This window comes from Ctenopharyngodon idella, chromosome 8 (assembly GCF_019924925.1).
Source record: "Ctenopharyngodon idella isolate HZGC_01 chromosome 8, HZGC01, whole genome shotgun sequence".
Classification (NCBI taxonomy): Eukaryota; Metazoa; Chordata; class Actinopteri; order Cypriniformes; family Xenocyprididae; genus Ctenopharyngodon; species Ctenopharyngodon idella.
Genome location: NC_067227.1, coordinates 73,129 through 89,057, shown reverse-complemented (window position 1 = coordinate 89,057; position 15,929 = coordinate 73,129). Strand labels below are relative to the sequence as shown.

General features: G+C 39.0%; 1 protein-coding gene across 1 annotated transcript in view; it reads right to left on the bottom strand.

The window, feature by feature from the left end:
* The window catches only part of plxnd1 (plexin D1), a 72,908-nt gene that overhangs the window by 8,748 nt on the left and 48,231 nt on the right, over positions 1–15,929 (bottom strand). Inside the window, exons 20-30 of the mRNA XM_051902382.1 lie at positions 15,111–15,228; positions 14,768–14,875; positions 8,243–8,355; positions 7,410–7,514; positions 5,944–6,074; positions 2,787–2,985; positions 2,529–2,675; positions 2,276–2,432; positions 1,461–1,564; positions 1,042–1,105; positions 273–307 (exon numbers count right to left, since the gene is read on the bottom strand). Of these exons, the coding sequence (XP_051758342.1) occupies positions 273–307; positions 1,042–1,105; positions 1,461–1,564; positions 2,276–2,432; positions 2,529–2,675; positions 2,787–2,985; positions 5,944–6,074; positions 7,410–7,514; positions 8,243–8,355; positions 14,768–14,875; positions 15,111–15,228 (1,281 nt within the window). The remainder of the gene's footprint in view (positions 1–272; positions 308–1,041; positions 1,106–1,460; positions 1,565–2,275; positions 2,433–2,528; positions 2,676–2,786; positions 2,986–5,943; positions 6,075–7,409; positions 7,515–8,242; positions 8,356–14,767; positions 14,876–15,110; positions 15,229–15,929) is intronic.

The following is a 15,929-nucleotide window of genomic DNA, read 5'->3' as shown; positions in this document are numbered from 1 at the left end:
TTTGTTTAGTGAGAGTTTGTCGAGCAGAGTTTATGAGAGCTAAGTTGTAACTTATTCCCATTACTGCGAAAAGCATAGTGAAGAACTGCTGAGTTCTGACTTAATCCCAGAACTGGACTATGTGCATTTCTGCTTTAGTGAGTCCTGAACATAATATGATCTGTTACAAAATAGTTTAAGCAATCGAGATCACTGATAAAGTATTACGATCATTAGTGTGAGCAGAAGACATTTAAAGACTCTAGTGTGTGAGAGACGTCCAGCACACTCACCAGATGAACGTACTTCTCTGTGTCCAGATCTTTAACTGTGAATCAACAGAAAGACGTTCATGGAAAAGAGTTGAAAAGGACAAAGAGTTCATAACTGAGTTGAGTATTTGAGTATTGTGCATGTGTAAAGGCCCCGATATACTGGTGTGACGCCAATAAAATCAGGACAAAATGAAGTTTGTTTGGAGCTTGAAACAGCTTGCCAAAGTGAACTTTATGGAAAAGCTCCACTTTTTTACTACCATTGGTCCGTGGTGATGATGTAATAGGTGGGCGTGGCTCTGAGGCTCCACCTTCTTTGAGGTGTAAATCTTCTCTGGTTCATTTCTCTGTTCAGTCAGTCGAGGTCAAACAAACATGAACACTGGAGAGCCGCTTTATAGTCGAAACTGAAGCTGTGATTCTAATTTAAAGAGACACTGACACTGTTGTTCATGTTTAATACTGTAAAGCTGCTGCTTTAAAGCAATCTACTGTATAAAGTGCTGTAGAAATAAACGTGACGTGACTGAAGAACTGAATCTCAAACATATCCACATCACTATCATCAGATGCTTTCTGAACTGCTGTTTTCTCATTTTTTGTTGTGTGTTTATTTTGTCATTGAGAGGAAAGCACATATTCACCTAAATGTGGGCGGCATCCAGATGTTCACTTACAGTCTATATCACTGCAAAAGTATTTCAAACTTCTTTTTACCCCTAAGCGAAAAACAAAAATGAACTGAGTATATCGGGGCCTTTAGGCTTGTAAGGTGTGATTGTTGTACCTCTGCCCAGTGTGTTCTCTCTTGTGTCTTTCAAGCTCATGGCCAGTGACGCCCCATCTGGGATCTGCAAGATATAGGTCAGAGGTCATTAGTGTGTTGCGTACAGGGCTTTTCAAACCATCAGCCAACACCTCATGGTGGGGCCAATGTAGGTACCCTAAATGGGTTTGTCCAAGGGTTATCTGAATTCGCCAGTTTTTGCATTTTCTGCACCGAATTTGGGGGGAAAGTCTGCTGAATTCTGTGAAATGGATTTAAAAAGCATGATCGGATTAGACAAAACATTTAATAAACAAACAGAAAAGGGGAAGGTAAAACAGAGAACTTTGTGACTGACACACACACACACACACACACACACACACACACACACACACACACACACACACACACGGATGCACAAATGCACAAACACACACCTGATAGTGGAAAACGGTATTGAGTTTTTTTCTGCCATCCTCCATGACAGACGTGTCATCCAGATCCTGCAGGATTCTGCTGCTGCGTCCCTCTGGAAACCACTCTGATCGGGACAGACCAACAGAGCACTGAGTGAGTCGGGACAATCCTGATAATGAGTACTGGACTCTGAACATGATACTTCAGTCTCTCATAAAACTTCCTTCAAACAGAGTTTCCTTAATATTAATGGTTGCACTTTATTTTACAGTATGTGCACTTACATGTACATACAGTGTACTTACTTAAGAAAGTGCTGGGTAATATAAAGTAACTACATGGGTTAAAGTTAGGTTCAGGGTTAGTACCTAGTTATTACCCAGTAACTAAATAATAAACAAATAAATTGGGAGTGTGTTTTTTTTTATTTTTCCCCTGTTGATTAACAACATAATAGACGGATGGTCCGACATCTTGATAATGGTCCCATATTTGAATGGTCAAATGCTTCTTCCGAGTCCAATTCCATTTTCATCCTGCCTTTTCATATCAGTCATTTATTGACAAGAAGAAAATACAGATATAACTATAAAATAGCTACACGCAAGGTTTTATTTCCTCCCTGTTATGACATTCTATTAACTTTAATTTCTGCATACTACAAATATCCTCATGATGCAATATTAAGATGTCGGTCTGCTCTAAACCACTTTATTTTCACCATGTGCTGTTTCATGATGTTGAAAACGCATTGCATACAAAGAATGAATTCGCTACTGAGCATTAAAGTATGAGTCGAGCATGTAAAGACAGACGTCCCAGAGCGATTATTTACCCAGCTCAACATCCTCTTCTCGGGGCCACTGGGAAAACGGCAGGTTCTTGTAAAAGGCCTCCAGTATTTTCTCCTTCACTTGACAGATAGTGTCGGTGTTCATCACACGCACGCTCACCGAGTCCATCCCGAAACCTTGGAACGATACGTTAATGTTCTGGAACACAGACAGAAGAGGTCAGAGGTCAAATCAAGGCTCATCAAATCACAACGTTCTCACCTTCATGAATGTGATTTCAAGAGTGATGCTCACCTGTGGTTTGGCTTCGATGTTTTCTCGGAGGAGCCACTCCTCGTTGAGCGTGTAACGCGCCTTCCCCGTGATGGCGTCAATCGAGCCCTTGTTGATCTGCTGTTTGATGGCGCACAGCAGCAGGAAGAACGGCTCACCGACCGTCTCCTGATGGTGGCAGAGAGAAACAACTGTTCACCAATGCAAGTGAAGCCACCATCTCCAGAAAAACCCCTAGGGGAATGAAACTCAGCTGCTCTTGTGTACTGGCGTACAAACCTTAAGGTAGCTGTACATGCAGATGGACATCCAGTTGGTGAGCATCTTCTCCACTACTGACTCTGTTCGCCGCAGCATCAGTTTAGGGTTTTTGCAGGCTGAAGCGTCAATCAAATCAATTAGCAGCTCCTTCATAATGCTGGTGTAGTACTCTAGTTTACCATGGAGGGCAATAGTGAGCAGAGAGGCAAGATTGCACCTAAACATCAATGAAAAAATGCGTACACATCATGACACCAATCCTAGAGACAGACAGTAATTGAAAACATTCACATCGGTGTGAAGAGATTTGGGGAAAAGCCCTTTCTCTGAAGAGCCCTACTGATAATGAATAGCTCAGACATCAGCTACACAATCTCTCAACAGCTAATCACACACAGATGACGATGACAGACAATGAAAGCACTGATGAATTACTTCAATGCAGGGTGTGTAACTATCGTCTCAAACTGCCAAGACACAAAACCTGAACTCACTGAATTCTCATCTGTGCCTCGTTTCCCAATAGCATTTGATCTTGGTTGTTCAGAGCATTTTCTACTAGCCATTTTATGAATGTTTGTTATTTTGTTATGTGCTGTTTCCCACTTACATGAGTGTGCAGAGATTGCTTTAAATACCCGTGTTTATATGTCAAGACCTGAAATGTGTCACTCGTTACTGTAACTTACACTTTATAAACACTTACATGAAATGTCTCCAGTGATTTTCTTAAATTCTCAACCTAATTAGCCACATAGATAAGATCTCATCATGTTTCGTTTTCTTCAATTTGCTTCTAGGGTCAGTAAAGACACATATGTATTTAGTCCCTGTACATAATCCTGCAGGGTTGTTAAAATAAGATTTAAGGCTTTTTCAAGACGTTTTTAAGACCTGCACAAATAAACTTAATACCGTATGAGCTGGGTAGAGCAATGTCTATGGTTACCTATATATATATATATAAATAAGAGAGAAAGAAAGTAGAGGTCTGCTCTGATAATGGTGACTTGTTGCATAACATCGTGGTTTGGAGCACTTTTGGGTGTCATAAAGACACTTTCTTTACTCTATCAGAATTTAAGATGGAGTAAATAACAGAGTTATCTGCAGCAATCACAGCATACACAAATCACCTCAGGCGACATTATTAATTCACTAAGTACAATCCCATCTTGTTGGCAAAGGCTATTTACAATATATTAGCCACCACTAGACGAGATTTTGCACTTTAGGCGCAAAAAAGTTTTCAGATCCCATTCTTCTGCCTTTTCCCATCTCATATCAGCTCAGAGAGGCATTAGTTTATCTATTAGGGGTTCAAGCGAATAGCGCTGAAACACTATTGTAATTGTTAGAATTTCCAAGGATCAGCATTCTGCCCTAAAAGTGATCGGGCAGATCAAACCTTAAATCGTAGAGACTTGAAACTTTAAGGGATGGTAGTACTCACACCATCTACAACGTCATCAATGCTCGTCCCAACTGGCCTAATGGTGGCGCTACAGCAATCAAAAGTATGTAATGGCTCATAACTCCTAAACCGTTCGTCGCAGGCTCAAATGTCGAACAAGACACATGTCTCGGAAATTTTCAGGTATTTTAGATTTTTCGGAAAACTTATTTTTGCAAACTAGTCCTAGGTTTTTCACCCAATTGGAACCAAACCAGTAGAGGAATATTCTCTGGAGCCTGAATATCAATAATTATTGAAAAAATTCCCAGCCGCTAAGGGACGCCAAAATGTTTGATGTGAGTGGGGCCACTTTTACTAAAATGGCTATAACTCTTGAACAGAATGAGATATTCTCACCTAACTTGGTGCATATGTGTGTGGGCTCAATCTTTAGCCACGCTAAAAAAATAGCGGCAATTGGCCACTTGGTGGTGTTATAACAGGGAAAGAAAACATAAAAATGGCTCTAACTACGCAACCCTTTGTCCGATTGACTTTAAAATTGGCATGCAGTGTCTTTGTCTAAGGTGACATAATTATCTATAAGGATATTTGCATATCTCGAAAAACATGGTCGCCATCGGCCAATGAATTTTGAGCACCTATTAGACAAGGTTAACGGAGGCCAATCGGAACGAAACTCGGTGGGCATGTTCGACTCATGGTCCTAGAGGTCTGAGAAATTTGAAAGAAATCAGCCACCGGGTGGCGCTAACAAGTTTTACGCCTCAGTAATCATGCAGAGTTTCACACATACACACAATATTCGTATCATATGTTAGATCTCCTCATCTTTGCATCATGAACCATTACTGTCAATCAAATTGTTCGTTAAATATTTGCAATTATTTAAAAAAACCTACTTTTGCGAACTAGTATTAGGTTTTTCACACAACCTCAATAAAACCACTGCATTACAATTCTCAGGACTCTCTAGGTCTCTAGTAAGAAAATGGGCATGGCAAAATACACTCAAAAGTCTATAAATATACTCAAAAGTCTATAAATATACTCAAAATACTCAAAACTTCACAAAAATTGGTGAGCCAGTGCAACATATGATTCTAAAGAAGCATGCAAACTTTTATGGAGATCGGACCATAGATGGCGCAATGACTGTTAAAAAGCTTTAAAAAATGGTCTTTTCCATCTTTAATCTACGTAGGTGGTTACAGGCTTAATAATTGCTGCTTGCAGCTATTTTATTGTTAAAATATATAAATAAAATAATTGTATCCTGATATTAAAGTCTTGTTGTATATATACTGCTCCTCAACATTAACTGTATTAAACAAAATGTATTTTATTTAATTTTGGTGACTGCATAAGTCTGGCTGTCTCCTTACAATGCGATTACTCAAGAGCACTCGTAAATCTATGTCCATTTTCAAGTACTACTTAAGTTACGATGACTTTAGGAAACGGAACGCAAGATATGATGAACCGTATGATGGATCCTACGATCCACTTGGGCTTTTGGGAAACAATGTGTGTTCATTTCTCAGTATGTTTGACTGTATTGGGCTCTTGAGCAGCTTGATCTGGTCATTCAGAGCTTACAGATGTTACAGATGTTGCATTATAAGCTTCTTAGCTCTGTGTCTTAGTTTCTGGGTTCTTTAAAGCACCACTGCAAGACCATGAGAATAAACAGCTGTTTGTAGAGCGGCCGTAGACTGTAGTCTGTAGTCTGTAGTCATGTGTTGTGTCTGTACTCACCTGTCTCTAACGGCAAAGTCTTTCTGCTGCTCAAGGGCATGAACGAAGGTGACCAGGAAGTGTTTGTTGCTGAGAAGGGTGGAAAACAGAGTGATTCCCTCCTCCAGGTTGGGCCGCGTGGTGTTACATGGCTATCATAAGGAAAAGAGACACAGGCCACATCAGCATATGGCATATAATCACTATAAAGCATAAAATGTAAAACTACAAAAATGACTACATTATGCCCAGGGCTTGACATTAACTTTTTTTGCTCACCAGCCACTGTGGCTAGTGGGTTTCCAAAGTTACTATCCACTCAGCATTTTCACTGGCCATAATTTTGACATTGATACCATGGGGAAAAACTACAATATAGATATTTTTTATTAGGCTGCTGTCACTTTAAGACCTGACGCATGGATCCATTATACTGTTACACATGCGTTTTCTTTCTCAACTGTTCATTGACTGTGTTTACGTGGATACTCACCAAGACCGGCATTTTGACAATATTTTGTGTGTATTATTATTATTTGACTGTTTTAGAGCAATAAGCAGCGAAAAATAACTAATTTTAGTACTGAGAGGCGGCTTTATGTGCGCACACTTTGGGTGTGAACGCAAAATCTGCGGGAATGATTAAAATGATGTGCAGTATACACAATTCCAAGCCAAAATTCAAGCTCTGTAACAACAATTGTGTCACTCGCTGTCAGAGAGATGAGAAAGAGAAAGAGCAGCTGATATCGTGTATCTATTCTGCGAAAAATGAGTTTAGGGAACGTTTCAGATATTTCTGAATCAGTATGTACATTTTTCACAACACTACATTGCACTTATTTCAGATGCCTTTTTAAAAGACTACAACTGAAAAATGCATATATTATATATAAAATTCAACCTGCCAAAGTGGATAGTAAGAGAATGACTGCGTTACACGCCACTGCTGAAATACACCCGCATTTGGCGGGTTAGCGGATGTTAATGTCAAGCCCTGATTATGCCCATATGCATTCTTTCTAGAATAATGTTTCGCATTAGTTCATGCTATTTTGCAATCGTGTGCTGTCCTGTTAATCACACCCTGTTGACTAGATAACTAATTCTTTCTCTCAAAAAACACCCTGCTGTACAGTACTGAAGTTTCACAATTGCACAGGGGAATCACAACAGCAATTTCCCAACAACTGTGCAAAACACTTATTTAAACATTAGAGGAAAAAAATTAAATATGCTCAGCCAAAATCTGTGTGTGTGTCAGGGACAAAACTAGTCTGATAAAAGAAAGACTGCTGACCGAAAGAAGAGCTTCCTCAGATTACGTTGTGTTATGCAAAGAAGTTGAATCTGCTGACAATCAACAATCTGTGCTTTACTGCAAACACACTACAAGAATCATGGTATAAAGAGGCAACAAGACATATGAGAGCCACTCATCATTTCCCAGAGGTTGTGAAAGTTTCTGAAGTGTGTGTGTGTCTCACCTGCCAGTCCTGCAGCAGAGGATGAGTTTCAGACAGAGCTCGCGGGCCAAGCGGATCGTTCTCATACACCGGCTGAACCAGACTCCGCTCATATTCACAGCACATCTACACAAACACAGAATCAATCAACACAGCGCATTCTGACACCAAACTCAGTGCTAGGGTTGAGCATCGAGAGCCATTACTGCCCTTAAATGTCTGTCTTATAAAGGTACTAGAGCTGTTATGCTGGATCTGAATGGGAACTGTAATCATTATGTTTCTTATATAGGTTAGGCAGAAGAAGAGCAGGACTGCAATGTGTTTAAGGTCGCCATCCAAGTAAACCCAAAATTCCCCCAAATGTCCACCAAACTCTTTGTCCACTGAGTCAGTGTATTTTAGGGAGTATCCAGGATTTTCTTGTCTTTGTGCCCTGTATTCTGCAGACACTAAGACTGGAAGATTGCAACATTTGTGGTTTTAAATGGAAAACAAACAGGAGAGTCCTATATTTGCCCTCGCTGGAGACTTCAACTGTTGAGAAAAATCTGACAAATACCACTGAGGACTTGAGAGCTGCAAAACTAGGTTTTGTTTTCTGTTAAGAATTATTAAATGATGATGAAAAGATTCATTGTTTAAGAAATCACATTCCCCCGCCTCAGGCATAAGCGGCGTATATAATTACTGTCAGCTATTAATGGATCACACTTTAAACAGAGAGAACTCTATCAAATAATGTGACTGAGATCAGTGTTTTTCATCATTTAGCTTTGATTCATGCTTTTACGACCTGTTGCTCACATCTACGTGTATATAATGGCGCGCGGTCGTGGCGTGTCCTGCGGTACCTTGGGAAAGAAGGTGCGCGTGACGAACTCCTTGTACTCCAGGAATGGGATTCCCTGTGAGCGATTGAGCTCTTTAGTCAGATCCGTCATATCAGTCTGCAGCTCCGCAAAACCTGCGAGAGACAAACACATGTCTGAATGAGGACACGTCTAACCTGAATAATAAAAAAAATGTGCTATTAATTTTATGCATGAATTGCTTTTCCAGTTAAGGATCATGTCAGCAAACATGTGTACCTAGACATACAGTGCCCTCCACTAATATTGGCACCCTTAGTAAAGATGAGCAAAGGCAGCTGTGAAAATAAATCTGCATTATTCATCCTTTTAATCTTTCATTCAAAGAATTCACAAAATCCTAACCTTTCATTTAAGTAAAACAATTGAAAGTGGGGGGAAACTCACATTATGAAATAAATGTTTTTCTCCAATACATGTTGGCCACAATTATTGGCACCCCTAGAAATTCTTATGAGTAAAATATCTCTGAAGTATATTCCCATTCATATTTACATTTTTAGCACACCAGGGTGATCATGAACATGAAATTGTCCAGCCATGACTTCCTGTTCCACAGGAGTATAAACATGAGGAAACACAAAGGCCAAATTTCCCTAATCATTAATCACAATGAGTAAAACCAAAGAATATAGTTCTGATGTGCAGCAAAAGATTGTTGAGCTTCACAAAATAGAAAGTGGCTGTAAGAAAATAGCTAAAGCATTGAAAATCCCCATTTCCACCATCAGGACAATAATTAAGAAGTTCAACTAAAGATGTTACAAATCTGCCTGGAAGAGGACGTGTGTCTAAATCGCCCTAATGCACAGTAAGGAGGAGAGTTTGAGTGGACAAAGACTCTCCAAGGATCACAGCTGGAGAATTGCAGAGATTAGTTGAGTCTTGGGGTCAGAAAGCCTAAAAAAAAAGACCAAACAGCACTTACATCCCCACAAGTTGTTTGGGAGGGTTTCAAGAAAAATCCTCTGCTCTCATCCAAAAACAATCTCCAGCATATTCAGTTGTCAGACACGACTGGAACTTCAAACGGGACCGGCTTCTATGGTCAGATGAAACTAATAAAGAGCTTTTTGGCAGCAAACCCACCAGATGGGTTTGGTGCACACATGGATAAAAAGTACCCCATGCCCACGGTTAAATATACTGCTGGATCTTTAATGTTGTGGGCCTATTTTTCTGCTGGAGGTCCTGGACATCTTGTTCAGATACATGGCATCATGGATTCTATCAAATACCAACAGATAAAAAATCAAAACCTGACCGCTTCTGCTAGAAATCCAATAATGGGCCGTGGTTAGATCTTCCATCAGGACAATGATCCAAAACAAACATCAAAATCAACACAAAAATGTGTCACTGAGCACAAAATGAAGCTTCTGCCATGGCCGTCCCAGTCCCCTGACCTGAACCCTAAAGAAAATGAGTGGAGTGAACTGAAGAGAAGAAGCACCAACATGGAGCTGGAATCTGAAGGATCTGGAGAGATTCTGCATGAAGGAATGGTCTCTGATCTCTTGTCAGGTGTTCTCCAAACTCATCAGGCATTATAGGTAAAGACTCAGAGCTGTTATCTTGGCAAAAGGAGGTTGCAATAATTGGGTGCCAATAACTGTGGCCAACGTGAACTAGAGAAAAACATTTATTTCATAATGAGCTTTTTCTCCCATTTTAAATTGTTTTACTTAAATGAAATGTTAGAATTTTGTGAATTTTTTTGAATGAAAGATCAAAAGGATTAACAATGCAGATTTATTTTCACAGCCACCTTTGCTCATATTTGCCAAGGGTGCCAATATTAGTGGAGGGCACTGTATAAATGGAAATATGGGAATCATAGAGGCCATTAACACCAGTGTTGGGAAAAGTTACTTTTAAAAGTAATGTGTTACAATATTGCGTTGCTCACTAAAAAATTAACTAATTGCTTTACTTAGTTACTTTTCCGGAAAGTAAAGTGTTACTTTTGCATTACTTTCTCTCACCTGGGCTGGGCTTGCTTGTTTGTTTTTTAATAACAAAAAAAGTTTATATTTATAAAGGCCTTTTCACACCAAAAGTGAAATGAATAAGCCTCAGGCTGAAGGAAATGCAAATTCCCTCCTGTACTGTAGAGGGAGCAAAGTTCGACACCCTTGCTTCAGCAATAAAAACAAAAATGAAACACAACAAGATGTTCATCTAGTAAGTAATTTTTGCTTATTAGTATGGTTGAATTGGATCATCGAAGGTCAGCAGCAAAGATATTGTTTAATAAAATGAAATAAATAAGTATATTTGTGTAATTTATCATTTAAATATTGCAGGTTTGCGTAATATTCTGAGTTTGCATTTCACTGTTTTTATTCATTTTGAGGAATACTGAATGTGTTTTTGTGCAAGTGAGATGAGTAAATGTTCACATTTAGTCTAGATCTACAATAACCATCATGTTCACACACAACACCTCTGCACTTACTCCCAATTCTCTCAACGTGAGGACAGGAGAGCTGTCAGTCAATACATGGGAAAACAAAGTAACTTGTGTTACTTATTTGAAAAAGTAACTGATATTTTGTTGTAAATTTAAAAGTAATGCTTTACTTTACTAGTTAATTGGAAAAAGTAATCCGATTACTTAACTCGTGATTTGAGATTCAGGTCAGTGGAAAAAAAGCAAGCTATAGAGATGCGTTTTTTAAAAGTTGAACTTCTTTTAACTTGAGTGCTGCGTTTTTAGAATGCTGTGCGCGAGACGCGAGAAGTGGAATGGAAAAATGTGTTTTGTGTGAACGGCCCCTTACAGTGTAATCAATTGTTCTGTCTAAACACTGTTTATGTTTGAGTCAAACAGATGTCAGCTCAAACTCTGATTCACTGTGAAAATATCATGAATTACACTGTTAATATGAAGTGGTTGGTTTTTAAATGGCTTTGTATAAACACACTCAAGTTTGTGTGAAGCAGTGGTTTGTGGTAAAAAGTTACACGCTGATTTTGGAAACTTGTACCATATGTGTGAGTGAGTGTGTGTGTGTGTCTTGAGTTTTCTTTTATCGTGATGTGAGCTGATGTCAGATCAGTGCTGTGGGGAAGTCTTGCTGGGATAACAGGAAGTAAAACATCCTCTTATTGTTTCAACACAGGATGTTTGTGTATATTTAGGGATCAAATTGCCATGGAAACCAAGAATATAACAGGAGGAAACGAGAGAGAGAGAGAGAGAGAGAGAGAGAGAGAGAGAGAGAAAGATGATGGGTGAGCCATCCAGAAAGCTCAGCTCCCTCGAGTCACATTAACAACCAAACACCCGAGACACGAGAACAATCACACATTTCAAACCTAAAACCATGTGCACCCCCCCTCACAGGAACACTAATGGTAACTTTAAATATCACATTATCTTCAGAAATATGAATCGGAAACTTATGCAGAGTAAACTTAGCCTTCCCCTGGCCACAGAGTTGAGACTAGGGTGGGATTTTCTCACTCAAACCACTGACTGCTGCTGCTTCTGATTGCTTTTAGAGGGAAAAGCTGCTCATAACTGCTGATCTAGGATCAGTTTTCTCTGTAATAATAGCATATTGGTGAAACAGATTTGGCAAACAATCCAGTGCATATCTGTGTTTGCGCTCTAAAGCTATACAATGAGTTTTTGAAGTGTTGAGCATTGTAGCCAATCACAAACATATCTGTTGATTTCTTGAACGCGATAGCCAATCAGAGGTGTTTAAGTTAGCACTGAACAAACACTCCAGCGTTTTTAGCGGTGAGTGGATTCTGAGTTCTGCATTCTCGCAAATCCTCTCATTATAATAGCAATTATAATGTTAATCTAAATAAGAGATTTGTTGTGCAATCAGCTTCATTGAGTATAACTGAACTTTATGTGATGAACTATGATGAGTGACGGCTTTTTAGTGGTTATAAAGTGCTTTCTGACACATGCCGAATCCTGCATACAGTATGCTTGCTTGTCTGATAAAATGAACAGTGATGTATGAATGTAGATGCTTTAATAACAAATTATTTATTGGGAGAATTTATGCTGGGATGTGTAGGTTGTGCAGTGATATGAAACTTTATTATTTTTTTTATTTAATTCTTTATTTGACAGGGACAATGGACAGTAAAAAAAACTGCCCCAGAATTATCTAAAAATTTAGAATAAAGCGAAATTTCATCTGCTGTCCCTGGGCAGGAGTAAACTAAGACCAAATTATCGATATAAAAATATATAGGCCTACAATAAAATCATAAATACAATACATACACAATAAAATACCCCCACAAATACAAAATATATGACATATAACCCATCACTTAACAGTATAAACTACAATAAAAAGGAAAAAAAAAAAAAATTACATTATATATTCAGTGATCACAAACCAGACTCATCTTTAACCATTTTTTCAAATGTAATTTAAACTGCGCAAAAGTAGTACACTGTCTAATATTAATTGGTAAATTATTCCAGTTATTAACAGCTTCTACAGAAAAAGCTGATTGACCAAAATCAGTGATTCTAAAAAGCTCTTGTTTGTCTTATATTATCAGTACGCAAGGAGACAAATGCCTTATGGGTAAAGGTGCAAGATCATTAATGATTTTGTACATTAAACAGCAATTGTAAAACATGACAAAATTGTTAAAAGTAAAAAAAATCTTGCAACTTCTGTTGAAAGTTGACTCCATATAAATTTAAAATTTAGTTGAGGTGTCACTGCGCAGACTATTTTTTTAACATGATAACTCCAAGATCCGGCACAATTTGTAATTTTTCACCATTAACTAATATATCTGGTTGGATATATTTTGGTCATGACAAAAGATCATTTTTGTGATACCTGTTCATTTGTTTTATCATGTACATAAATCACAGTGTCATCTGCGTACATTTGAATATCAGAACAAACATCTGGGAGATCATTCAAGTACAGACTAAAAAGTAGGGGCCCTAGTATAGACCCCTGAGGTACCCATGTGGAACAATATCTCATGGAAGATATATGTGTTTTAATTCCTTGATGTAAGATAAGACTCAATCCATTTCATTGTTTCTACAGAAAAGTTAAAATGTAGTAATTTAGATAATAAAATATTATGATTTAGCGTATCGAATGCCTTTTGCAAATCAAGGAACACCGCACCCACAACCCCACCCTTGTCTAATTTTGAACGCACTTGCTCAATAAAACAACATACAGCAGTTGCCGTCGAGTGCTGTTCAAACTATTCAAACTATTTCAAGGAAATCTATTTACATGCGTTTTTAAAGGGGAAGTGAAACAGCATGCGTGAGTGTTTGGAACCCGCTCTGTATGCTTCATTTGCCCTCAGACTCAGATGTTTGTGATATTTTTCTACTGTTTGTTGAGACGTTCAGTGGTCTCTCTGCTCCATTGGCTGTGTCATGCAGTGCTCCGGCCGTGTTAAATTTGTTCCAAACAAAGGAACAGGGAATTCAGACATGAAAACAAGCAATGAGCTCGCTGTTCAACTTTCAAATACTTGGTCAACTTTTGCTGTAGCAGTTTGTAGCGCGCTTTTAGAAACCCTCCACCTCCCCAGCTCCACCTGTATAGATCTGCTAGGGGTAATTCATGCATGCTCTATTGTACAGCAGCAGCATTTCTTACTTTCTCACAGCGGTGTATATGTATTGGCAGTAGCAAGTACAAGTGCTCTGCAGCAGCAGCAATAACCAACAGCAGCAGTGGCATAGCAGATCTATTCCAACAAGACCAAACATTTCAACATTGCCATATCCATAACATGCCAAACACTCCGAGAGAGATGTTATGGCAGAAAGGACTCGGTGACACGCCACTTTCAACTATTTTAATGGTGAGTACACTCAAAGTCTTTGGTACACTACAATATGCTACAGACATACGCATTTTTATCACTATTTGGTATGTATTGTTTTTATTATTATTCTATTGTTGGAGGAATTAAAGAGCTTTTGTGTATAGGCATGTAATGCCAGTGGGTTTTAGTGTAGTTGTAGGATGGACTATCTTGCGTTTTGGTGTTGTTTTAATATAGAGCATGGTCTGTTTCAGTTATAAAAAATACGGGTTGTTACTGTTTTGGTGAATGCTTCTTTCTCAGATCATAATAAAGTGTGGCCACCAAATGAAAAAGAAATCCCTCCCCCCCATTCTATATGTTCTGGCGACGGCCCTGCTCACATGTGAACATAAACACACACTTTCACATGTGTGAGTGATTCCTGCTACTAAAACTAACAGTCTATCACTGAAGTGTGTGTGTGTGTGTGTGTGTGTGTGTGTGTGTTCCTGTATACATGGTTTATGAGGACACAAATGTGTATAATAACATGGGTATTACAACGTAGACATGGTTTATGAGGACGCTTCCTGTTTTCTGTGATGGGCAGGTTTAGGAGTAGGGGTAGTGTAGGGGGATAGAATGCACAGTTTGTATAGTATAAAAACCATTACGCCTATGGAGAATACCCGTAAACCACATGTACAAGTATGTGTGTGTGTGTGTTACCTTTGCGTATCTCCTCACGGATCTGTGACTCCATCTCCTCCATCTGTAACAGAGTCTTCTGCCAGTACCGCTCTGCCCTGCGGCTCTTAGTGCAGTAAACCACCAGTGCTGAACACACACACACACACACACGTTACTCATGTTAGTTTCTCTGAGTAGATACACTAGTAGAATACTTATTTTTCTCTAGATTTTTCCACAGACCACAGATTGAAAACGCCTGATCTAGATGATCTAAAGAGCATCTTGATATTCAGCAGAGGAACATCTGACCGTCTGTATATGCTGAACATCACAGATCTGCTTGTTTGATCAGTGGTCTAGAGAGTGAATACAGACGTACCCACAGTGCACAGCAGCAGCAGCACACAGCAGACCACGATTGAGACCACTATGGCCAGTTCACTGCCTCCACCCATCTGCACCATCGCTATGACCTTATGGAAATGACCCACTCGCACCTGGAACAGACCGGCAGAAGAGCAAAACATCATGCATGTGGCTTCATTATCATCATCATCTGACCGTCATGACAGATCAGTGTCAGTGTGTGAACACAAGCAGATCTGGCATTCTATTCTATTCTATTCTATTCTATTCTATTCTATTCTATGCTTCTGTGTCTGCCAAAGCAGCTTGTTCATTGTTGGCAAGTGCTGTTACTGTGTAAATTCTCCATGACTGATGAAATCATCTGGTCTCTCTGGACGCTGCCATCTCTTGTGTTTCTCACATTTCTCACACTAATACATGCTGATCACCACGTATTTTCCCAGTGATCAAAACTTTCCATTATCCAATAGTATATTTTTAGGTTTTCAATGCAAAATAATCCATAATGTCTGGGAAGGTGCTGTAGAAAAAAAAGAAAAGAAGGAAGATAAAAAGACGAAAAAGTACCACAGCGGTACTTTTCCATTGTGTTTCTATGTAAACATGCTAGACGGACGTGTTTGACTGTTTTGCTTACATCTCTCGTCTTTTGCAGCGCCTCACACATGACAGGCCATTCTAAAAACATGACAAGTTAAAAGTTCTGCTGTCCTGCGTCTCGCATTTTAAACAGTAAAAATGTGTTCTGTATGAACCAGCCCTAAGACAACTTCTTTTATGATGCCCTGTTCAGTATAAGTTTTCACTGTTTGGAAAAGAGCAGCTCAGG